We start from the raw sequence: 27,154 nt of genomic DNA on the forward strand, positions 1-27,154 counted from the left end.
ACCACCACATAAAAGTTCCCCTCCAAGCCACTCACCATCCTGACTTGGAAATTTATTGCTGTTACTTCACTGTCACGGAGTCAAAATCCTGGTGTTCCCTCCTATTAACGTTGTGGGGCAACCCACAGCAGGTGGTCTGCAGCGGTTCAAGAATGTAGCTCATCACCCAGAAGGCAGTTAAGAGCCAACCACATTTAGGTCAGACCAGATAAGGATGGCAGTTTCTTTCCCGAAAGGGCAATAGCGATGCAGATATAAAGGTTTATAAAGTCATGAAGGGCAGGGATAGGATAAATAAACAAAGTCTTTTCCCTGGGGTGGGGGAAATCCAGAAATAGAGGGCATAGGCTTAGGGTGAGAGGGGGAAAGATATGAAAGGGACCTAAGTGGCAACTTTTTCACACACAGGGTGGTGTGTGTATGGAATGAGCTGCCAGAGGAAGTGGTGGAGACTGGTACAATTGCAGCGTTTAAAAGGCATCTGGATAGGTATATGAATAGGAAGGGTTGAGAGGGATATGGCCCAAGTGCTGGCAAATGGGACTAGATTAGGTTAGGTTATCTGGTTGGCATGGACAAGTTAGACCGAAGGGGCTGTTTCCATGCTTTTCTTCTCTATGACATTATCATAGTCACTCATCATAAGTCTCTAAATTCCAGATTTTTTATTGAATCTAGATTCCATCACCTGCCGTGATGGGATTTGAAACCAGGTCCTCGGAACATCACCTGGGTTTCTGGATTAAAAGTTCAGTAATAATACCAATAAGCCAAAACCTTCCCAAAAAAGCATCCCTCAACAAGCATCCCCTCAATTTTTACCTTGTGGATCAAAGGAAATCTGAGGTATGATGTTAGGAAAATATTTAGGAAAATATTTAGGAATGCCTGTGGTGGCGACTACAATGTAATTGAAAAGGGAATTCAATAAACATTTTTGAAAGGTAGATAAATGGCTGCAAAAAAGAGCTTTTTGACTAGCTATTTTGTTTGTGGAGCTAACAGCAACTCTGGGCTGTATTGTTAAATAGCTGTTTTCCTGTGCTGCAATATCTCCAGTGAACTTCAGACAAGATCCAAGGACTATTTTGGCTTGCAAAAATCTTTCTTTGAACTTCAATCTTGCGTTCACGGCTATTAGCAAATTTTGGCAGAATTGTTTCTTTCATCTTATTTTTAAAGGATGAAAGTAATATTTAATCTGGAACAGGTGGAAGCAGCATGTGTTTGACATTTGTCTTAATTGCAAAGATGCAAATACAGTATTTCTCTTGTTTACAAATTGTGCTAGCCTGAGGAAAGAATGTTGAATTTCACTGCAAATTTTGAATTCGTGTCAACGCCAGTCTGAAATTTAGGGAGATATTCATAGATATACGCTCAGTGAAGATCAGAAAATAGGCGAAGTGGACTGCACAGCTGTAAGGGAACTCATCTGATTCCTTGATACTTTATACATACCAGGATTTATTGGGCTCTGTTTGTGGGAAGTGCAGTAGGATGGGTGTCTAGTGGCCATTAAACGCACAAATATCGGCAACATGGATATTCATCCAGCTTTAATGACAGAGCCTCATTTGTACATTGGCTTCCGATTGGAAATTGGGACAACAAATTGATGGGCTTGGTGATGATTCTTCTCCTCTCTTCACCTTCTAGGCCCAATTCAATAGAGTCATAGAGATGTACAGCAAGGAAATAGACCCTTCGTTCCAACCTGTCCATGCTGACCAGATATCCCAACCCAATCTAGTCCCACCTGCCAGCACCCGGCCCGTATCTCTCCAAATCCTTCCTATTCATATACCCATCCAACTGCCTCTTAAATGTTGCAATTGTACAAGCCTCCTCCACATCCTCTGGCAGCTCATTCCATACATGTACCACCCTCTGCATGAAAACATTGTCCCTTAGGTCTCTCTTATATCTTTCCCTTCTCACCCTAAATCTATGCCCTCTAGTTCTGGATCCCTGACCCCAGGGAAAAGACTTTGTCTATTTATCCTATCCATGCCCCTCATAATTTTGTAAACCTCTAATAAGGTCACCTCTCAGCCTCCGAAGCTCCAGGGAAAACAGCCCCAGCCTGTTCAGCTTCTCCCTATAGCTCAAATCCTCCAACACTGGCAACATCCCTTAAACCTTTTCTGAACCCTTTCAAGTTTCTCAACATCTTTCCGATAGGAAGGAGACCAGAATTGCACGCAATATTCCAACAGTGGCCTCACCAATGTCCTGTACAGCCGCAACATGACCTCCCAACTCCTGTACTCAATACTCTGACCAATAAAAGAAAGCATACCAAACATCTTCTCTATCCTATCTACCTGCAACTCCAATTTCAAGGAGCTATGAACCTGCACTCCAAGGTCTCTTTGTTCAGCAACACTCCCTAGGACCTTACCATTAAGTGTATAAGTCCTGCTAAGATTTGCTTTCGCAAAATGCAGCACCTCGCATTTATCTGAATTAAACTCCTTCTGCCACTCCTCAGCCCATTGGCCCATCTGGTCCAGATCCTGTTGTAATCTGAGGTAACCCTCTTCGCTGTCCACTACACCTCCAATTTTGGTGTCATCTGCAAACTTACTAACTGTACCCCTTTATGTAAATGATAAAAAGTAGGGGATCCAACACCGATCCTTGTGGCACTCCACTGGTCACAGGCCTCCAGTCTGAAAAACAACCCTCCACCAACTTCTGTCTTGTACCTTTCAGCCAGTTTTGTATCTAAATGGCTAGTTCTCCCTGTATTCTATGAGATCTAACCTTGCTGATCTCATGGGGGAACCTTGTCAAACACCTTACTGAAGTCCATATAGATCACATCTACCGCTCTACCCTCACCAATCCTCTTTGTTACTTCTTCAAAAGACTCAATCAAGTTTGAGAGACATGATTTCCCACGCACAAAGCCATGTTGACTATCTCTAATCAGTCCTTGCCTTTCCAAATACATGTACATCCTGTCCCTCAGGATTCCCTCTTACAACTTGCCCACCACCGAGGTCAGGCTCACCGGTCTATAGTTCCTTGGCTTGTCTTTCCTGTCCTTAAACAGTGGCACCACGTTTGCCAACCTCCACTCTTCCGGCACTTCACCTGTGACTATCGATAATACAAATATCTCAGCAAGAGGCCCAGCAATCAATTCTCTAGCTTCCCAGAGTTCTCTGGTACACCTGATCAGGTCCTGGGGATTTATCCAATGGTTAAATAAAATGCAGACATTCCATGTTGAGACTTATATGGGAAAACAATCCATTCAGCAAATGGGGGGCTGAAATTTTGAATTTTGTTTCTGCGTGATAGGATGAAAATTGAAAAAATAATATCCGGTCAATGTTTGTTCAGTATGATGGACTGCACCAGGGTGATGGCATTTTTGCTCATCTCAATATTCTGCATACATAGTATTCTTGAACTGTATCATTACAAAGACGTGCCAAATGAAAGGACATGTTGATATCATAGGAGGAAGCATTATTTAACCAACTAGTATACTTTTGCATGTGGCTGTTTTCACAGTATCTTGGGGGGAGAAATCGAATCCCTACAGTGTAACGAGACCATTTGGCCCATCAAGTCTGCACTCGCCTTAAGAGCATCTTATCCACCCACCTCTATCCCATTACATAACTCGGCATGGGGTTTTACTATGGCTAACCCAGCTAACGTGCACATTCCTGGACACTATGGAGCAATCCTCCAAACATGCACAGCTTTGGAGAAAATTTTATTCTCACAGGCACTTGGATGGAGGCAATAGTTTTGCAGGTGGATACAAACAAGAAAGGGAAAAAATGCTTTTAATTTTTAAGAAAATGATTAAAGTGCATGCTCAATGATGTATATTGCTTAAAAAAAAGGCAACATGAGTGGTGTTTACTAGTAATGGGATGCTATCATCAAGCCAGAAATATGTTCTTCCCATCACACAAATGAGTAATGTAGTATATAAACCAGTATGTGTTACACTAATGTCTAGTTGTGGGGAAAATGCTAGAATCCATTACAAAAGATTTAATTGTAATCTTGGAAAACCATAACAGGATCAGTCAGAGTCAACTTGGAATTACAAATGGGGAATAATGTTTGACAAATCCACTTCATTAGAAATTTGAGAATAGTAGAGTTGATAAGGGGGATCCAGTAGACATTGTTTATTTGGATTCACAATCTATATTAATGAATAAGATGAAGAAACTAAATGTAATCTTGCCAAGTTTGCAAATCAAAGCTGTATGGTAGAGTGAGCTTGAGGAGGGTGCAGCGATGCCTTCCGTGTGATTTGAACAAATTGAGTGGGCAAATACATGGGAGATGAAATATAATATGGACAAATATGGGGTTGTCCATTTTTATAACAAAAATGTAGATTGGAAAAGGGGGTGGTGAAATGAGACCTGGGTGTCCTAGTACACCTGGTAACAATGGAGATGCAGCTTGAGGAGTAGGAGGCAAATGAACATTAGCCTTTGCAGGGAGAGGATTCAAGTACAGGAGCAGGGAAATCTTGTTGCAGTTGTACCTGGCATGTACAATTTTGGTCTCTTTACCTGAGGAAGAGCTATGGAAGGAGTGCAACTAAGGTTTACCAGTTTGATCCCTGTGATAACATTTGACATCAGGATTGACATATGAAGAGGGACTAGATCAGTTTGGACTGTATGCACTGGAATTTAGAATAAGGGAGGAATCTTCTAGAAAACTCTAAAATTCTAACAGAACTTGACAAGTTAAATGTAGAAAAGATATTCCCCAATGTCTCGGGAATTTAGAACCAGGGTCGCAGTTTAAGAATATAGGGTAGGCCGTTTAGCACTGAGATGAAAGAACCAGGAATTCTGTTATAGAAAGCAGTTGAGGCCAAAAGCTTGAATGTTTTCAAGGTGTAGATCTTAGGGTTCTTAGTTCTTAGGGTTTCGAATCAAGGGGCTTGGGAGAAAGCAAAAGAACAGAACTGAGCTGGATGATCAAATATGGTCATGTTAAATAGTGGAGCAGGCTAAAAGAGCCAAATGACCTGTTCCTGCTGCTATTTTATATTTCTATGGTTACATCCATCTGAGAGGAAAACGTAACCTGGATTTAGCAGCTCACCTGAAAATTAGCTCTTTTGAAGTTGCAGAATTCCCTAGGTACTGGTGAAGTGTCAGGCTGGAATATGTATTCGAGTCTCAAGTTGAATATGAACCTATAATTGCCAGACTCGATGAGAATAATGAGAATAAACATAGCCAGTACTAGCCTATAGGACTACCACTGACCAATGATAACAGATACATTGAATAATCAATTTAATTTTGCAACTATCATTCCCCAGTCTGAATTTTCATTGAAAGTGCATCTGTCATGATAACAAATAGAATTAGTATTAAAATGTATGATTTTCAAAGTATTTACTGTTCTTGAAATTGAGTGTATGTAAATCATCATTGTATGATGAATTGAGGGGGTGGTGATGGCCTAGTGGAATTATCGCCAGAATATAGACATGCAAATAACGTTCATGGGGCCTGATGGTGGAATTTGAATTCAATAAGTATCTGGAATTAACAATTTAATGATGACCATGAAATCAGTCAATTATTTGGAAAATCCATCTCGTTCATCAATACCCTTTAAAGAAGGAAACTGCCATCCTTACCTAGTCTGGCCTACATGCGATTCCAGATGCACAGCAATGTAGTAGACTCAACTGACTTCTGGGTAATAAATGCTAGCCTTGTCAACATGCCCACATCCCTGGAATGATGATAACAAGAAAATCTGTTTATCACCAACCTCAATGATTTGGGTCATTTGAACTAAAATTAGTTAACTTCTGTACAAAAAAGGTTAAACTAATCTGAACTCTTGTCTTCTGCTTGCAGCTAATTGCTTGATCTCACTATGTTTTAACAATGGCTGATATTTCAACACATAAACATTGAGCTACAGACAAGGTTGTATGATACAACGTGGACTCTGCTTGAGGTAAGCTTATTTTAAACTACCAGTTTTTTGAATGATGTGTATAGGTGAAGAACTCTACTTTTCTTTGGTTAATGCTTTCAGAATACTGATGCAAGCAAGCATTGGGTTGTAGACCACCTAATGGTGATTATTATTATGATCAAATAAAACTGTTCTACATCTGTATAGGAGTAAATAAATGTTTTACCTGATGTGACATTGAGTTCCTTGAACAGGAAAATCCTAGAATGTTTCATGATCTGCGCTGAGTGAGTTGATATCAGTGGTGGCAATGATGGGAAAATTATAGATTTCCTTGGAGTCACTAAGTTGCAGGAACACAGAAACCAACCAGTGCTACTTCTGATCGCTGTGGTGATTGTTGCTAGAAGTGTACATGAAGATGGGGTCAGACTCTATTGTGATGTCATCACTGATGCCGTGGGCTACATAAAGGGGAAATTTAATGGAGGAAAAGTAATAAATCTTAAAATTGAGAACATTTGTTGTTCCAATAATTTCTTCCATACAGTAACTTCTGTGGTTTTGAATGTCCCTAAACTTGAGTTGGATGATCAAAAGTGGGTTTTCTAAATCTGCCACTAGTTATGAATTCCACAATGCTACGTCCTGTGTAAAGCACTTTATCTTTGTTTCTCTTTGCCTCTATTCTAGCCATATTACATTTAATCTTGTATTATGGCTTTACATTTTAACCATGTTGTTCTATTCCTATGTTTTCTGCTGGTCTAATCATTCTTACTGGATCAAAATAAGTTCACCAATCTGTCTTACCCTTCTCTTCTAATGCGTCTTAATATTGGTCGTTCATGTTTTTGGTTAGATATTAATAGAGCATGTTGCATGAGAATTGTAGAACTTTTGGATGGGAAACCTTCAGATGTTATGTAAATTAGTAACAACCTAGAGAATAAAACTTTTTTTTTAGTATTATTCCTCGGGATTGCTGTTGTTCATATTCAAATCACTTTCCACCAATTTCTCCTTGGGGAAACTAAAATTACCTATGAGATGCCTTCTACAAAACTGCTGACTGTCCTTAACTAGTCCGTGTGTGTGTCTGGGTTTCCGCCCCAACCCCCACATATACTCTTGAGTTTTAACCATAAAGCATCCAACTCTTGTACTTGATTGCTTCTTCACCTGGGAGTCAGCTTGACTGACTAACATGGTTTCTGGTTGGATGAGAAGGAGACCAGTGCAAGCCACAGAAGGAGCTATGACCAAATTTCAGCTCTGGTTGAGGGAGGTTTAGCGAGGGCTTTGAACCCTCCGATGTGAGGGTGAGAACTCCAATTCCATTTTCTAATGGGTAGGAGAAGTTTCAAGGGGAATGGGGAACACTCCTGCACTCTTTGTATGCAAGCAATTATGTCGAGGCATGTACTTCATCCCCAACAAAGTTTCCCAGCTGCCAAGTTTTCTGAGGCCTGCGAAATCTAACTGGCTGCAAAAATTGTACTACCATTTTAAATTGGAATTTCTATCTTCTTTAATACATTTAAGTTGTAAATTACTAACTGGCTTTCTGAGAGGTTAGCTGCCTAGTCCTTGGCCCCTTCAATAAATCTGGAATTGGGCTGGTCATGGGAGGTCATTTTCAGACATATAAAGCTTTGACGTCTGACCCAATCCCAACTTGCCCTTTTTGGGTGTTGAATATCAGCCCATGAAAATTTTTGTATTACAAATTAATCATCACTTTGCACATTCTGGTCCAAGTCAAGATTGGCAGTATATCTTTTGTTATGGCCATTCCACTGGTGTTCTTATTGACTTTTTGTTTACACACCTTAGGAACTCTGTTGAACTGTTTGCTAAAGTTATCTGCCATTGAATTGACATGGACACTTGAAACATTTTTAACCATTTTAAGGATCAAGCATCCTCTAACTAATACAAGAGGTAAGAGCAGAAGTTGCTAGTTGACTCTTTGACAGACTGTGTAATTCAGTTTTCTCATGGCTTCCGTCTCCATTCCATGTTATCCATGATCCAAATATCATTTGAGCCGCTGATAGCTAAAAATCTTGATCCATAACAAATTCTACAGAATTACAACTTTCAAGTAGAAATGTTTCCCTCATCAAAGTTCAAAAAGGTTGTTTCCTTGTTCTAAAGTTCCCCATTTTCCATATAATTTGCTGTCTGATTATTGTGTTTGCTTGTGCTACTGTTGATGGTTAATCTGCCTTTTATTAATTTAAGGGTTAATAGTTCTCAGACCATTTTCTATTGCCTTAGCCATAATAGTGATCTATATTCAACATCCGACCCTGTGCACTCTTCTCAAGATAATTCTCTGTACATTTGCCAACATCTTTCAGATTGCGCATCTTTAGTGTTCTAGTTGCTTCTGTAGTGCAGTGGCTGGACAACTGTGCCTGATCTCTTCCATGTTGTAGACGTTAACATTTCTGTAAACATAGGAGAAAGAAGAAGTAATGATTAAAGAACATTTTTAAAAAGCTGTCATTTTCACATGTTTTTTTTTGGAACCAACACAATGGAAAATATGGCTATTAAACACAAGATTGTTGCAGGTTGTGTTTTTGGAATCCTTTTGATTAAATCAACCCACGAAGTTTTGATTATGGAAAGCAAGTAAACATGCATCTAGAGAATAAAGTTAACCTCCCTAGTAAAGTACAACTGTTTAAATCCATATATGAAAATTGAATGATTTTAAATAATTGTGATTAGGGCTAGCTGTGGAATGTCACCTAATATCATTTATTTTATAATATTTTTGATCTTCTGCTCATTTCAAAACTGTGATGATTTTGTTAGCTATATTTCATTGTTTCTAAAGGAGCTGTGAATATTAAAAATTTTTTTTTTACCAGGCTGTAAAGTTTGGAGTTAGTTGAAAATAGTAGCCTCTTGAGAGTTCTTTGACAGTCAGTTTAAACACAATAAATATGTTGGCCGGCCCAGGCTGGAATCTTTAACTTACTCTGCTATGCTCCCAAACTTTGAAAAGGCTCATTGGAAACATCATGTACACTTCTTAGCTATGAGTTTCTTTTACGACTAGAAGGGCATAACATTTGGCTGTTTTACCTACTTTCCATGAAGGAGGTGTTAAGCAATTTTACAATCTTCTGATTATAAGTGTATATGTTGAACAAGTAAGTATTCTTTATTGAAAGATTATTCTCCTTCATGACTGTAGCTTTTATTTATTATTTTGAAATGCTACAAGTCATCAAACTTCTCACTTATTAACCCTATGTCGTATATCAAATTGACCAGCTTATTAGATGTATGCCTTTGCCAGGTTAGTAATGTTATGTCAATTGTTCAGAGTAAGAGAAGCAAACTACTTCACCTTTTAGTATTAAGAAATTAAAGCCAGATTTACATGAATTGCTCAAAGGTTTTTTATTGTATGAATGTTTATGCTTGTTTTCTGGATGTCCCAAATAGCTCAGCTCTGTGTAAATGCACCTACTAAAAGGACTGTTTACAGGCTTCCTGATGAAGGGCTTATGCCCGAAACATCGATTCTCCTGCTCTTTGGATGCTGCCTGACCTGCTGTGCTTTTCCAGCCCCACACTCTCGACTTTGATCTCCAGCATCTGCAGTCCTCACTTTATATTATCTTTTGAACTATTCTGATTACAAAGTGAATGAGAATAACAGCTGGTGACTAGAGTCTGCATTTTTCTCATTTTTGAGATCGTCTTGAAACTTTCCTTGAAGTTTACTCATGAAGCTGCTTGAGATTTGCAGTGTGAGAAATTGCAAGTGATTACCATGTGCTTGTTGCTTTATGGTGAATTCTGAGTTAGTATCTAAGTGATTTTGACAGATTATTGTTCGGCTTTCTAAGTGTACAAAAATATTCAATTGCTATCATCACCTACTGCATAACTGTAAATTATTCAGTTTTGCTTTAAGTATTTATTTACTTACCCTCAAAAACTGTTCAGTGCAAGTGACAAAATGACCACATTGAATGAATTCAGAAAATAAATGTTAAATCTGCCCATAAAGTCACATTTTAACAATGCTTTTCCCTTGTATTTCCTGCCCCTGTTTCTGGGGAGCTTTGAATTGAGGGCTACACTTTCCAATTTGCAATAGTTTGTGTAGCTGGAGCTAAACTGCTTGAAGAGGCTAGGTGAAGCTAAGTACTGTATTCTGTTAGGTGCACCTGCCATTGCTGACTACCTGGTTACAGCTCCTCATGCAGCTAAAGGCTGCTGTCTGTAACCAAGTCTAAAACTGAATTTGGGTGCCCAACTTTCAAATGGGATGTTGTAACTCTGAATTGGGATGCACTTGCCAAGTGTTTCCCTTGTTAGCAAAAGCACCAATTATTCTAGTACTTTGAATACACTTTACAAATTTTTTGATTGAAAATGCATTTTTGTTTCTAGGTACAGTTGGATTACTGATCGGATATCTGATCCAAGGGGGAAACGTTTTGAGAATAGCGTCTATTAGATATTAAATTGGTAAGTGCCTAATTAAGTTAGTGTCATACTCTCTAAATTGCTGTGTTCCATTTCCAACACCTTCCCCTTCTCTCTTCCTATCCCTTATTTCCACTTCCTGCTTTGGAAAGGATTGTACTTACAAAAAAACCATCAGATCTCACTTCAGGCACTAGATTTCTTTTCTGCAATGCTGCTATAAAATCAACCTGTAAAAAACACAGATTTATTCACATCAGGAAATTGTGATTCTTTTGTTTCTAGAACAAGTTGCCCCAACAGAACTAGTGCCTTGTTTCCGTTAACTGATTTATCTTTAAATATCCATGAAGACTACTTTGCTAGCTAGTAACCAACGACATTTAACTTTACTGAAAGAATTTGCGACTATAAATCCCAGGCTTTGGATTCCACCCATTTTTGGATCATCAATAAAGGTCCGGGAGTGTTCCAAAATTTGTGGGCGGCACGGTGGCACAGTGGTTAGCACTGCTGTCTCACAGCGCCTGAGACACGGCTTCAATTCCCGACTCAGGCGACTGACTGTGTGGAGTTTGCACGTTCTCCCTGTGTCTGCGTGGGTTTCCTCCGGGTGCTCCGGTTTCCTCCCACAGTCCAAAGATGTGCGGGTCAGGTGAATTGGCCATGCTAAATTGCCCGTAGTGTTAGGTAAGGGGTAAATGTAGGGGTATGGGTGGGTTGCGCTTCGGCGGGTCGGTGTGGACTTGTTGGGCCGAAGGGCCTGTTTCCACGCTGTAAGTAATCTAATCTAAAAATGACTAATGATGCTTAGTCCTTGTTCTAGAGTAGTGTGAAAAATCATCCTGAGTTATTAACCATACAAGAATATCAACATGGCAAATATTAATGTAGTTGGATGTAGGTTTGCTCACTGAACTGGACGTTTCATCACATAACTAGGTAACATCGTCGGTGGGCCTCTGGGCGAAGCACTACTGATGATTTCTGCTTTCTATTTATTTTTGGGTTTCTTTGGGTTGGTGATGTCATTTCCTGTGGTGATGTCAATTCCTGTTGTTCTTCTTAGGGGATGTTAGATGGCGTCTAACTCGATGTGTTTGTTGATAGAGTTCCGGTTAGAATGCCATGCTTCTAGGAATCCTCGTGCATGTCTCTGTTTGGCTTGTCCTAGGATGGGTGTGTTGCCCCAATTGAAGTGGTATCCTTCCTCATCTGTATGTAAGGATACTAGTGAGAGATGGTCATGTTGTTTTGTGGCTAGTTGGTGTTCATGTATCCTGGTGGCTAGTTTTCTGCCTGGTATGAAATATCTGCCTGGCAGGATACATGAGCATCAACTAGCCACAAAATGACATGACCCTCTCTCACTAGTATCCTTTCATACAGATGAGGAAGGACACCACTTCGACTGGGACAACACATCCATCCTAGGACAAGCCAAACAAAGGCACGCGGCTTCCTAGAAGTATGGCATTCCAACCGGAACTCTACCAACAAACAACACATTGAGCTAGACCCAATCTACCACCCCCTGAGAGAAAGAACAGGAAATGACATTGCCACAGGAAATGACATCACCAACCCAAACATCTAAATAGAAAGCAGAAATCATCAGCAGTGCTTCGCCCTGAGGCCCACTGAAGATGTTACCTAGTAGGGTGATGGAACGTCTGGAAATGAATCTTCCAGCTCAGCGAGCAAATCTACATCCAGAACCTCAACCTGAGCTACAAATCTTCTCAAAACTCATTAATATAGCTATATTCATGGAATTCAGCACCCTCTACCCGCCCCCACCCCCAAAATAGAGTCTAATAATTTTGATGTTTGAATTTTCCCATTGTAATTCTGTGCTCCATGGTCCAAATCTATTTTCTCGTACACGTGATCAGCGTTTGTTTCCATGCAGCATGGAATTATTTCATTTCTCTGCACTAAAGAAATGCTCAAGTTCAGGTCATGATCCAGTCACAACTCTTCACTTTTCAATATCTGTTAACTCTAAAGCTTGACTTTGTTTAAAAAAAAAGTCAACTTCTGAAACAAATACAACAGGATTACTTAAATCCTTTTAATGGTATGAGTCCCAAAAATTGCTGAATTTTGCAGGACCAACGATTTTATCTATCGGCAACAAACTGGAAGTGCCTTAATTGTGTTTCAGCAATGTACACAATCTTACCAAGCCTGCATACTCTTCAAGTTAAGATAATCATCATGTGGTGGTTTCATCAAGGGGAACTATTTCCCATTTCATTGACAATATTTCAAAGAAGTAAACATGTTGAACAATACTGCATTTTTCATTGTTTTCATTCTAACACAAGGAAAGGAATTTAGAAAACTTCAACAGGAAAACCAGAAACACTGCACCAATAGCAGCAAGCAGGATGACTGAATAAACAAATTGTGCTGTTTTTGTTACTGCAAAGAAAACTTATCTTTTTGCTCAATTATCTGAAGTGTTACTTTGCAATTTCATGTGCTATCCCTTATCACAAAATAAAAATTCAATGTACATTAGATTAGATTACTTACAGTGTGGAAACAGGCCCTTCGGCCCAACAAGTCCACACCGACCCGACGAAGCGCAACCCACCCATACCCCTACATTTACCCCTTACCTTACGGGCAATTTAGCTTGGCCAATTCACCTGACCCGCACATCTTTGGACTGTGGGAGGAAACCGGAGCACCCGGAGGAAACCCACGCAGACACGGGGAGAACGTGCAAACTCCACACAGTCAGTCGCCTGAGTCGGGAATTGAACCCGGGTCTACAGGCGCTGTGAGGCAGCAGTGCTAACCACTGTGCCACCGTGCCGCCCACAAATGTGATCAAATAAGATTTGTCACCAACTCAGCTGCTTCAGTGGTCCTCACTTAGTTGCAGATAAATTATGATTTGGAGATGCTGGTGTTGGACTGGGGGTGTACAAAGTTAAAAATCACACAACACCAGGTTATAGTCCAACAGGTTTAATTGGAAGCACACTAGCTTTCGGAGCATCACTCCTTCATCAAGTGATTGTGTAAGGCACAGAATTTATAGCAAAAGTTTACAGTGTGATGTGACTGAAATTATACATTTGAAAATACCTTGATTGTCTGTTGAGTCTTTCATCTGTTCGAATACCATGATAGTTTCACTCCTTTCTTGTGTAAATCACAAGAAAAGTTGCATTCTCAGATAAATTATTTTAACTAGTCCTACTTGTTCCTGAATTGCTAATGAAAAGTAGCTCTCAAAAATAAACTTTTTTTTTAGGAAGGAGGATTAAAATTGGAAAGATAATGTAAATTAAAGATAATTTTAATTTTTTTCCCTTACACAGGCTAAATATACATTGGGCTTTTACAGGATAATTGTGTCTAAACTCTATTGAAGAACTTGAACCCACAGTAATAATGATACCTTGTTTTAATATATTTCTAGTATTTTAATAGGACAAATAAAGTAGGATAACCTCACTAACTTCATTTCTGGATGAAGGTTTGCTCGCTTCATTTTCATACGTTTCGTCACCATACTAGGTAACATCTTCAGTGAGCCTCCGGACGAAGCACTGCTGATGATGTTACCTAGTATGGTGATGAAATGTCTGAAATGAACCTTCCAGTTCAGTGAGCAAACCTACATCTAATATTTAAGAATATTACACAACCTTATTCATGACTTTAGACAGGTACTCATGGGAACACTCATCAAGAAGGGAAGGAGGGTGTTATGGAATACTTTTTAAAAAAAAATTGCAATCCTCCAGTGTCATTCAAAACTGCAGCTACCATACCTGACTTGAGACCCATCAACAGTTGTGTGGCTAAATTATTGCCTTTTAAAGTTATACATGAGTACATTTTTATACAAATGGGTCCACCATAGTATTCACTTGTAATTGTATTACATTTTTACAAGTAAGTTCTAATTATTTTGCCTGTACAGTAAGAAGATAAATGTATGATAGTGGGCAGAGACTTTGGCAATATGGCCAGCAAAAAAACTACTAATAATCTTTGGACAACGTTTCTCATTTCCAGATTCCAAAAAAAACTTACCTAATGGTAACCATCATTTATAGTTGCTTTGTGTTCCTGCTGTTTCCACAAACCATAAACTAATGTTTTAAATATTTATCAAAGGGAAGTCCAAGAACTACATTTAATTCTTACTATGACATCAACAGAACTCTGTAACACACAGATGTCCATAAATATTAAAATCAGTTTTTTCTAATTATTTAGTTTTCTTCAGTGATGTCTGATGTTTAATAGTATATAAATTGTAGTAGGAAGATTTAACCATCCATAAGATGTACACATTCCCCTTTACTCTGTTCATTATATTTATTACTCTTTTTATGAGGGTAGTTTTGCTTTAATGAAGAGTAAGATCTTTTAAAGAGAGATGGAACTTTCTATGTTGTACTCCTTTTGAATGAGACATTAAGCATTATCTCCTTCTGGGCTGTAAGTATTTTAGCTGTGGTCTCTTTAGTAAGTGTGTTTATGGAGTTTCCATTTAATTAAATTTTTGCTTCTTTTGAGATGTATGGAAAACACAGCAGCAATCTGCCTCCTTAGGTTATGTGAGGATCCCATAATCTCATTGATATCTATTTATGTTTGTTTAATGTGATAGTAAGTCCAAGGTATAGCCCAGTCGACAGTTCGTGCACAGTTGGGGCAGTAGCAATAAAGTAAACCTTAAATAAATGTATTCAACCATTCTATTTTGTTAATCTTTAAGAAAAGCCAAAGCATTCTATAGCTTAGAATAAATGCATGTGGATAGATGCAGTGATTATCCTATTGTTTATCGTGTCATTTATATTTCTAGTATTCTAATAGGAAAAAGAAAGTAGGATAGCCTCATTAACATAATCATGGGAATTCACAAAGCAGTTAATTGTATCAGGGTTTATCTTATGTATGTTTGAGAATACCATTTCTTGATGGGAGTTCTTTAAGGACTAGAGGTAGCATTTCTTTTGCAATAACTAAATTATAAATTGAGATTTCTGTTATTAATTGAAAATAGTGAGCAAGGAACATGAGTAGGGTATTCATCCTTTCGAGCCTGCTTCACCATTCAATAAGATCATGACTGATCTGATTTTAACCTCAAATTCCATATTCCTGCATATCCTTTAATCTTTCATCCCCTTGGTAATCAAGAATCTATCCTCTGCTGCCTTGCAAACAATGATAAATTCTGTATCCATTGTCTTTTGAAGAAAGGAATTCCAAAGGCTCTAACCCACTCATCTCTGTTTTAAATAAGTGACCCCTTCTTGTTAAACAGTGATCCCAAGTTCTACATTGTCCAACAAGAGGAAACACCCCTTCAACATCCACCCAATCAAGTACCCTTAAGATTTTGATCATTTCAATTAAGTCTTCTCTGACTCTTCTAAATGCTAGGGGATACAGCATCAGCATGTCTAGCCTTTTCTCATGAGGCAATCTGCTCACTGCGGATATTGGTTGAGAAAACTTTCTCTGAACTGCCCAATGCATTTACATCTCTTTGTAACCAGCACTGTACACAGTACTCCAGATGTAGTCTTACAAATGCTATGTATGACTGACACACAATCCTCCTACTATTGCATTCAATTCCCTTTGCAATAAACATAATATTCTATTAGTTTTTCTGATGACTTGCTGTACCTGCATACGAACCGTCTGCAACTCATGCAACAGGGCATTCAGATCCCTCTCCATATCAGTGTTCTTAAACCTTTCACCAATTAGCAGCAAATGCTTTCTGCTCCATTCTGAGGATTAAAGCTAAAAATATCCAAACACCAGGTTATCGTTCAACAGGTTTAATTGGAAGCACTAGCTTTCGGAGCAACGCTCCTTCATCAGGTGGTTGTCCACCTGATGAAGGACTGGCGCTCCGAAAGCTATGCTTCCAATTAAACCTGTTGGACTATAACCTGGTGTTGTGATTTTTAACTTTGTACACCCCAGTTCAACACCAGCATCTCCAAATCATGAGGATTAAAGCGTTCATTACAATCACATTCTGTGTGGATTTGTATATATTAGATTTACATTGGCATGATTATTAACCTGTCTAAGAGAAGTTGAAAGCAACAACTGCCAGAGGTGATATTGAAGCTTTTTTGAGTGGAAGATTAGTGGCTTTATGCATGCTATAACCTGCAATACAAAGGGTTTATGATAACGTGAACATCATCCTTGACCCTAGGCAAGGATAAAAGGACATAATTCTATGGGGCAGTGGTCAGGAAAACCCAGCTTGATGAGGCATGTTTCAAGAGAGAATTCTTGTTTTTAGTAATTGACCTGTGAACTGATTGTGAATATCTTGCATGCCTCTTAGGTCATGGCTGTTCAAGAACAATGTTGTCTGGAAATGATATTTTGAAGAGAAAAAGCTCGGAGACTGGAGAGTTGACCTGTAGGCTGCAGATCCATTTTTTTGGTCGCAACGAAACCGCTTGTTCCCTTGTGCTTTTGATATATGTAATTTAGTACTCCAGGGTTGTTTTGAGGGATTTTAGCCTGTCACTGAGGTACATAGAAGTTAACTGTGTAATAATTAGTATGAGATTAACTTGGAGTTGGAAGGAGAAACAGACTAATTTAAAAGTAGCAGTGCAGTGGTTAGTTAAGTAAAGGACTATAGTAATTGTACACTGTTTCTTTGGTTTTTCTTTCATTTGCAGAAATGGATGTGATTAAAAGCTAACAAAAGTGACTTTGTCAGACGTTTAGTTCTGCTGAATCCATATGCCTCTTTTCTATATCCGAAAATGATTCAAGGAGTGGGAACAGATCCTTTCCATGCTCACCAACGCCATGTATGCAACACTGAAGAGGCAGGGCTGGTGGGATGATGCCAGCACTTAGGAATCATGCCAGTTCTGCCAGCAAAAGGTTCATTTGGAAGTTTAAGTATTTTTGTACCTGGATCAGATTCTGGTGGGAATGGGGCCAAAATAGTTTAAAAGGTGTTTTGCTAAAGGTGATTGATTGCAGGTTGAGCGATCTTGCTATTAGGAAAGCAGAACTTTCAAATTAAAAATTTAAAAAAAGAAGCTGGATTGGAATCCTCCACAATGAAGAAGACCTGGACAATCTTCCTGGTTAGCATTTGCTGTAATGGATTGATGTTTGAAATTGTCTTAGTACCCACATAAATGAGCCCAATTTTGAGATTTGGGGCAATAACAGGGAAAAGACTGCTGGTTGCATTTCTGGTGGCAGAATGGCACTATATGAATTTGTGTTCAGAATTGCTTTGATTTTAATTTCACTACGCTTGCAACAAACCAGCCATTTCTGTAATTTTCACTTACAATTGTGCTGCATACTTCTATTTTAACAGCATTTTCATTCACGTGGCAATAGGGTTATTCGAGAAAATTGGGCCAACTCTGTAGCAGTGCATGTTGCTCTTTGTCAATTAGATACCATGAAATGCCTTGCACGTTTTTTATTTCTCAAATTTCTTCCCTCTGCAGATGAAGCTGGCATTTACCTGGGTTTTCTTCTACATGTAACAGTGGCCCAAATGACCTTTCTCGCACCTGGGTCCAGATATGTGTTGTGAAACTGCTCAGCCATGGAGCATATCACAAGCAGTCAGAGGCAGTTTTCCTTATTTTCCAACACAGAGCCACTGAGACCACTCTTAGTCTCCCAGCTGCTGCCTTAGTTAAGAAGGTAACTCAGGAAATGTCAGGTTTGGGTTTTGGTCCGTGGTGTCAAAGGGCTAATACAATGTCTACCTATTGAGCAACTGGAGATCTTCTCTTGTATTTTAAAGTGGTTGCAGCACTTCTATACTGTTCCAGACCAGCAGTCTCTCAAACTGTATAGAGTTATTTCTGTAAAATAACTGCAACCTATGAAAGCACTCAATGAACTTTTATTGACGTCAAATAAGTAGACTACTTTCCAAGTTTGGTAGGCAACATGGCAAGATTCCAAAAGCTGGAACGAGAAGGTTTTCTGAACTGTTTCCTCCCTAACTAAAAGGAATGAAAAAAGTTGGAAATGCTTCAATTGTCCATTTTGTATAGTGCATTGAAGGTACTGGTCAGTTTTGTACTTCTGAAACAACAATTAAATGAAAGATAAGCTTGAATAACTTCTTCTAATTTTTTTTTATTTTGCTTTTTGCTCAGTTTTAGAAACAATTACTGATATTTGACAGTGAAATACTTTTCACTTGAATCACTAATGGCAACGTCCATTGATCGTAGGCTTGACTATGTTGTTCCAGTTAACACCAAGCAATTCCTGATGTATTAGCGTCACTTTATTATCCCCAGTGTGCTCAACTCTTGACCTCTCGGACAAGAATAATTGAATTGAACAGTCTGGATGCTTTGTTTGTTGAAGCCATGGTCGTTATTTTCTGTGTTAAACTGTAACTTGTTTATTCCTCAAGCAGTACCAAAGCTATTGGGAGAGATATTTCCTAGGCATCTCTGTTTTCCTAGAACCCTAGAAAGTTTATATTCACATTTCAACTGTGGCTTACTTGATAACACATGCTTCTTGTTTAGAAGATCAAGGACTTGAGTTATGTTCCTGACATTTTAACTTCTAAATCTAGATTGGCGCACTAGTGTCGCACTGAGAGAGAGCTATCCTGTTGGGAGTACATGTTTTGGTTGAACTTTTAAACCAGGACTATGTGTGAAGGAGCACATTTTTGGAAGAGTTGGGATGTTTTCCCAATATTCTGACAAAAGTGTATCCTCAACTACCGCAACCAAAACAGGTTGACTGACTGGTCTCTCACTGCTATTTGTGAAACCTTGCTTGCATAATTGTCTGCTATGCTTCCTACATTACAACAGTGCCTGCATTTCATGAATATTTCATTGGCATTAAGACATTTTAGGGTGTCCTGAGGTCATGAAGGATGTTGTGCGCATGCAAGGTATTTCTTTTTGAGTTTGTAAGTGATGAGGCGTGACATTTCTGTGCATGTGCAGGATAGACCCAGTGCCGTTGTGTGAGAAGCTGTCATTGAAGTGATTTTACAGTTCTTGTTTGGGAATTTAATCAAGTTTGTGCAATCCTTACTTATGCACACAATTGCAAATCAAAATCTCAGGGTTGCACCATACATGTATGGGTAGATCTCCACAAGCTACTAATGCTAATCTGCACAACCTTACACTAGCCTTGTGTGTGCAACCCCACATATGGACACACCTGTACAGACACTGCCATTGATCCACATGTGCACAAACATCACTGCATGTTTCTCCACAACTTCCTACTCATGCACATGCACCCCAAACACGCACCCCAAGCACACACCCATGCTCGCACACCCCACAGCACCCGAGTGCATCCACATATCTCCTTGCCCTTTTCAAAGTCTAATTCCACAGTATTGCACTTTTGTTATAACCACTGGTTTCTATCCCTGAACACTTCACGACCAAAATATGCTGCTTAGCAACCACTAATAAAACTTGCTTGTTCACTGACAGATTTATTTTCTTTAATGCTCCTTGAAAATAATGAAGGCATTATAGAATTGAAATATAGATTTGATTGAGAACATTTGCTACTCCAGTCCCCACTATAACACGATTCATGCTAATCACAGACAATCGTATACGTACAGTATGTGATGTTATAACCAGTGGTCATTACCGCTGTTGCCAGTTACAAAGACTCTGCAGATAACTTTTAAACCTACCAGCTATTTCAGAAAATTCAGTCAGTAAGCTTTTTTACTTTGGTTAAGTATTGTTGACTACTTGCCTGAAGAGTTGCATGGTTCAGTACTATGGGGTGTATTGTTTACATTAGGAGCATAATGAAATATTCCATAATGGTATTACATTCATTCACCAGCCATTCCTCAGAGTCAAATCTAATAGAATCTTTCCTACCTTGCTGTCTGTCTGAGAGCTCTGAAAAATGTCGTTGGCACTCCTGAGCTCCTCTCATCCAGAACCCAAGTTAAGGTTGAGACCTTCCAAGGGTCAGTAATGATTACCCGGTTGTACAGATGGGTAGTAATGATCTAGAGAAAATATATGCATCAGCTGATGGTGTGCTCTGCCACCCTGTGTAGATGCTATACCCAAGCTTTTCTCTGTTAATAAGCAAATAAGCATGTATTTAGGGTTCTTTAATCAATAGATGTTGTGGATGGAAAGGAGCAGTAAGACTGAGTCGTTCATAAACTCTATCCACAAAGAAATTAGTCTTGGTATCTGTGTCTCTGATTTGGCTTTGATCTAAATTAACAGTCTCATACTTTGAGTTCTGCTCTTAATTGGGCACCTCTTTTCACTGTGCTCTACTGTCTCTCTTTGCTCTGGCTTTGTAGTATTCCCAATTTCCCATTACTCCCTTAATGTTTTCACTAAGCTCTATATTCCTGGTGCTCCTCTATTACAGATTCCTGCCAAGGATAGACAGTCTTTGTAATGAAACAGGTATACTCACCTCATTATTTTCTCTGGGTAAATGCTTGTTTTCTTAAAGGCATTATTAAACTACTGTTTATGTGCAGCACTTTTAAATTATGAATATTATGCAGTATTATAATTGGGCTGCAGATACCTAATTATGAATCTGTTTGAGAAGATGTTCACCAAAAAAAAAATCTTTGGAACCATTGTTTTATTGCATTTACTGAAGCTCTTGTAACAGTTGTTATTTCTGGTTTTGGACCAGCTTGGCAAGAAATCTCGATCAGAATTAACTGTGGGTGGTGTGGTAGCTCAGTCGTTAACACTGCTGCCTCACAGTGCCAGGGATCTATACTTCATTCCAGCCTTGGGTGATGTTTTGTGTGGAATTTGTTCATTCTCCCCATTCTGGGTGGGTTTTGTCTAGGTGGGTTTCCTCTGAGTGCTCCGGTTTCTTCCCACAGTCTAGAGATGTGTAGGTTAGATGAATTGGCTATGCTAAATTGCCCATTGTACCCAGGGCTGTGCATGGGAAATGCAGAGTTACAGGGACAGAGTGGGTCTGGGTGGGGTACACTCGGATTGCTCGGTGTGGACTCGATGAGCCGAATCGCCTGCTTCCATGCGTAGAGATTCTCACATGTTTTATCAGCAGTCTCTGCTTTTATGTCTCACAGATTTATAATGATTAAATCACATTGCTTACAGTCAGCATATTAACACTAATGTCATTTGATCTGTGAACCCATTGTGTAAATTTCACTCTTGAGCAAATCAAACCATTGCCTTTTGGGAATACTGCCATCCTGATTATCTTTATGTGCTTTACCTGGAATAGAGTTGCTTCTTTTCTGAAAGTGAGACTTCAGAAATTGCCCTAAGCGCAATACAGAACTTATACATATATATTTTCTGGTTGCTAATTTACTGCCAGGGTGCTTATGTAGAGACCTGGGTCATTTTTGTTCAGATTAATTGAATATCGGATATGATGAAACTGCTGGGCTGATTCACTGATTATCCTACACATAGTCTCTCATATTTCTTTTCATGAAAAGCATATGTTAGATTTTGTTTTTGTCCGTACAAGTAAGTAATCTGTGTCTCCGGATTGATTTAATCCATACCTGTCTATTTATGTTGACTGGATAACTTTGCAACCATTGAACTGTACAGTACCTTTGAACTGTAGTCATAAAGTAGGATCACATGGCAGCCCAGTCCCATAGTAACCATGTGATAAATGAACAACAGCTGCTTTCTAGAGTGGTGTTTGAATGATAAACATTGACGATACACGGGAGAGTTCCCTACTCTTCTTGAAAAAATGTCTCGCAATTCTTTAGAAGGCAGGTTTGAATTCCTATCTGAAGGGCAGTAGCTCTGACAGTACAACAATTCTTTCAGTACAGCACCTAAGTGTCGATCTAGATTTGGTTTTCGAGTCTCAGGATTGGGGTTTGGAATTAACTTCTGATTGTTCCCTCAGCCAGAATTAACAGACAACTTAGTCACATTATTATGGAGCAACTGCACAAAACTTTCAATGCCAAAATCATTGATTCCCTACAGTGTGGAACAGGCTATCCCGCCCAGACCCACATTCTCCCCGGTCAAATAATCCTAAACTTCCCATTGTTAATCCACCGAGCCGCTCATCCCTAGACAGTGGGAAATTTAGCATGACCAGTCTATCTAATCTGCGCATCTGTGGGCTTGGGAGGGGGGGAGTGGGGGTGGGTGGGGGGAGGGGGGAAAGGAGAGAGATTGGAGCATCCAGAGGAAACCCACAGGACATGGGGAGAGTTTGCAAGTTCCACACACTGTCAACTGAGAGTGAAATTAAACCCAGGTTCCTGTGCTGTGAGGCAGCAGTGCTAACCACTGAGCCACCATGCCACCTAAAATAATGATGACCTATTCAGTGTTTTTTTAAAAAATGTCTTGATATAAAATTATAATAAATTAGAGAGAAAGTTAGTATAATTAGACGGTACTATTCACATTTTTTAAAAATCTGAGACTTTCTGCTTTTACTGTGTGCTTTTTCTAGAGAACTAATCAGATTGGGTAGAAATTTTAGGGGTCTGAGCAACGTGGTCTATGATATCTGGCAGAATCGGATATAAAGTTGGGCAAGTTCCATCTCAATATTGGGAACAACTCGTGCATTTTTGTTTTTCATGAGCAGTGTGGCAAGTTGCCAATTAAGATGGTATATTGCTTGTTAAATGTCTTGTTGATGGCGCACTATCTATTAATATGCAGCTCCCAAACAAGTTGGGAAGACTCAGCGTGGAAACAAAAGCACACACCTCTCTGCTTACTGTGACAAAATCCAGAGCCTAAAGCATGATCCACAGGCACCAACTAGACCCAGTTTTTCAGCACAAATATTGTTATCTAACATCCTGCAATCCCTCACAATACACTGACATGTTCTCTAAAAGCACAGATTTGCCTTACAGGGCACACTGGCAACTGACATCGAAAGGCTGCACTGGGCACACTTTGATCGGAGACACTGGCTTATGGATTTGACCAGCTTTCAGCTACTCACGTGCTTGCTCACTTGCTCACTTTGGACCTCCCTGCATCTTTGAGTATCCCAGCCTTTCCGTACCAATTAATGCAGTTACTCAACCAGTTCCCACTGAGTTGTCTGCTTGAACTGGTGCACAGCAACTTTTTCGAAGATGGCACAAATGCTGGGTGTGCAGGTTTGAGATCTGCAAATTTGTAAACCGGGTTAGAGCTGAATTTGATCTCACAGTCATGAATGTAAAGAGAGTATAGCAAGAGACTACGTATTCAGTCTTACTGTGTACTGGTATTATGTATTATTGTGGAGGAGACTTGGTCACCTGTCCTTACTAATTACAGTGCATCAGGCAGTTGAGGAGTGAAGAGTGGGGAGCAGAATCCTAGGTCATGGATGTCTATTGAGTTGTGGGTTGATCTGAGAATAGTGTGTTTTAAGATGCGGCAGAAATTGAACATGATGAATGCCAGAGGGATGAGGTAGGTTTTAATGAAGAGCTGATTTGTTAAGGTAAGATGAGAGAACTTGCCAATCCTTGCAACAAACAACCCTTCAAAAGGCTCAACATAGCTTGGACTTACATTTTTTGGCTAAGATTCATTCTAATAGACATAAATGTGCTTGCTGTACTGGTGATGGGGACTGTAGTCGCATAAATCACTTCATATGGGCTTTTATTAGCTGAACTGTTCGGGACAAATGGTAACTTAGCTTGAATTCTGTTCATTACAGTATTGCATGTGTCAGTGCTTCAAACCATTGTACCCAGTGAGATGAGAATAAATATAATGTGTTTGGGGCAGCATGGTAGTTCAGTGGTTAGCACTGCTGCCTCACAGTGCCAGGGACCTCGGCCGACTGTCTGGAGTTTGCACATTCTTCTCGTGTCTGCGTGGATTTCCCCCAGGTACTCCAGTTTCCCCTCACAATCCAAAGATGTGTAGATTAGGTGAATTGACCATGCTAAATTGCCCGTAGTGTTCAGGGTTGTGTAGGTTTGGTGCATTAGTCAAGGGTAAATATAGAGTGGGGGAATGAGTCTGAGTGGGGTACTCCTCAGAAGATTGGTGTGGACTTGTTGGGCCAAGGGGCTGTTTCCACACTGTCGGGATTCTAATTCTAATTCTGAAGTAAGGATCTCATGAATAGTTTTAAACTCTATTTGTGCTTTTTTTTTCAATTTTTCCCCCGACCATTTCTCTCTCTTCCCTCCACCCCCTTCATCACCACTGCCATTGCCTGACTTTTAAGAGTTTCATTAATATTCCACTTTACATGGAATAATAAACTTAAATAAGATGCCAACTAGTTTCAACTTGACTTATGAAAGCCAGTTTAATTATAAAATTGATTTCTTGGCAATTTGCATTGAGCCTATGTTTTTGTATTCATTGTATGAGACAGCACATTTTGTCATATATTGTGATTTCTGCATGCTGATCAAGCTGGGTCAATCCAAATGTGAGCTGCTGGTTATTTAGCCAGTTCCTGAATTTTCCCCAATTCATTCATTGATCACGTTTGTGTATCCTGAGGATTTGATGGGTGTTATAGAAATGCAAGTTCTTTCAACCCACCTTTCTTCCTTTATATTTACTTACTGCATTTCCAGTGTCAATGTTGAATTGTTATGGAGTCTAGTTTGAGCCACAAAGGATAAAACCTGAGACTTGTGTCAACAGCACAGATTGTTCTTTTGTGAGAAAATAATCATTAGATGGAAAAGAATAGACTTCTTAAAAAGTCAAATTTAAGTGATAGTATTCATAAAAGTATATAAAAAAGAAATCAAGTCTAAGGATTTATCTATATGATAAACAAGAATTTTGACATGACATAAAAGCTTTAAACTTTGTCCGGCTGATTGTTTCTTTAAAATTGACAATATTTAGTCTGAGAAATAACGTGTCAATTTCTGTTACCCTCTCAGCATTATCTGTGCGCAAGTCAATATGGAACAGCAGGCAGCTCCTACCATCTTATTGAATGTGATGGATCATATACAAGTTTCTGAATTGGAAGATTCAATGTTGCAGAGCCTAATAACCCCAAGCCCTCGAAGTGAAATGGTTGCCCATGAATTCCAAGAGCTGACACTACAGACAAATCCACACCTTCCACCTTTGAACGAGAGGAAGAATGGTGAGTATTGTAATTAAACTATCTATCTGCAGCTGTCTTTGTTTAGAAGACGGAAGACAGTGCTTCGTTAAGATTGTCAGGTGAAGTTTACAAATGGTGAAAGTTTTGAGTGATTTATTACAGTGGTCAGTATAGCAGGCAGACTCCTGTCTGTTGATGTTGTATAGTTAATAACTGAATTTAAATTTTAGCCAGAGTTACTTTAGTTTGTATGAACTCCACCTCTCTGTAATGCCACTAGTCACTTTGCGTTTAGGTTTGGTGTAAACAAGGACCATATTGGACATGGTAAAGCAAAAGCATTTCACTAGTTAATTTCCTTCCACTGTGATTTTTCTGCTGAACTCTGTCCAGTTCTAGATGCATTGATAATTTTGCAGAAGAGGTATTTAAATCATTCCTAGTATTTGCATATTTGTGCTTTGCAGAATATTTGACGTTTTCAAGTTTTGAATCTTGTTTAGGTCTGTTTAGTTTGGCAAGGTTATAACTAATACGGTATTTTTAAAAAACCCACTTGTTCTTTTATATTCGATTTTGTCAAATTCTAATGACATCTGGGAACAATAACTTGATTATGGTTGGTGATTATTTCTGCTGCCAAATTGATAATTCAATTGTAAAGTGTGGTGCCTTGTGCAAAACAGTCAAAAGGTTGCATGACTTCATTAAAACAATATATAAAATTACAGCATCTTGATTCCAAGTTAAAAGAAGATGCAGACCTTGATGAACCTTACATTTGCAATGATACATGTCATTGAGTGTAAAGTGCAAAATTGGTCAAATTGAACTGGCCAGAAGCCATAACCTCTTGAAATAAGCAATGTTTATTTAATGTGGGTTCAGATGCCCCTCCAGTGTTCTGTCACAAAGATAATCAAAGTATATTTTCATCTGAGTAGTCACAGATGTTACGTTATGCAGAGTTGGAGTTGTTTTCCTTTAAGTAACTGTTGTTTTTATGCAGGACTCTCACTCCATCTGATTATAGTTTTGTGGATTTTTGGCCACTATTTTGGAGATTTGAACACTAGGTATTTAACTTCATCAATCCTTGGCAACTACCAGTGCATTTTGTCTTTCTTTTCCTCAAATTATTGGACAGAGAGAGGTCTTATGATTGAATGCATTAAATAAAATTAAACCTAGAGCATGGGATCAAGTAGCTGTAAAATCTGTCTGTAATACATTATGGACTGGGGGCAACATTAAGCGATTGTCCATGCTTTTAACACTCACATGGTTTTACTTTTCATTGAGATGAGCAGAAAAGTCTGGCATCTATGTAGAAAATTGAGAATGCTTCCATGTAAGGTGAATTTCAGCCTCATGGGTTTGTTAAAGATAGGTTTACATTTTTGTCGAGAATATTCTGATAAATCATTATTGTCAATTTGAAGGAGTACAGAAATTTTAGAGAGCAAATAGTGGGTATTCAGTCCAAATATTGTGTACCTGGTGAAGTGACGCTATGGGTTTAGCCTTTGTTGGAGCACTTTAGTAATAGGTAAAAAGTGGTGGAAGTGTGCATTCAAATATATTTTTGCAGTAGTGAAATACCAAGAGCCCTTTATTGCTCACTCTGGTCAGGAAATGGACTAGCTTTAAATAGACAAGGATTATCATCTTGATATTGTAC

At 39.0% G+C, this 27,154-nt stretch overlaps 1 protein-coding gene across 4 annotated transcripts in view; it reads left to right on the forward strand.

Annotated features, from left to right (window-relative positions):
• mrtfba (myocardin related transcription factor Ba) overlaps positions 1 to 27,154 on the forward strand; it is a 240,664-nt gene that overhangs the window by 88,951 nt on the left and 124,559 nt on the right. For 3 of the 4 annotated variants that reach the window (XM_060840446.1, XM_060840449.1, XM_060840447.1), the window contains 3 exons: positions 5,877 to 5,979; positions 10,366 to 10,443; positions 25,301 to 25,512. In XM_060840446.1, the coding sequence (XP_060696429.1) occupies positions 25,323 to 25,512 (190 nt within the window). In that variant the 5' untranslated portion in view covers positions 5,877 to 5,979; positions 10,366 to 10,443; positions 25,301 to 25,322. The remainder of the gene's footprint in view (positions 1 to 5,876; positions 5,980 to 10,365; positions 10,444 to 25,300; positions 25,513 to 27,154) is intronic. The other variant, XM_060840448.1, reaches the window with a different exon arrangement.

The sequence above is a fragment of the Hemiscyllium ocellatum genome, chromosome 20 (genome assembly GCF_020745735.1).
Source record: "Hemiscyllium ocellatum isolate sHemOce1 chromosome 20, sHemOce1.pat.X.cur, whole genome shotgun sequence".
Classification (NCBI taxonomy): domain Eukaryota; kingdom Metazoa; phylum Chordata; class Chondrichthyes; order Orectolobiformes; family Hemiscylliidae; genus Hemiscyllium; species Hemiscyllium ocellatum.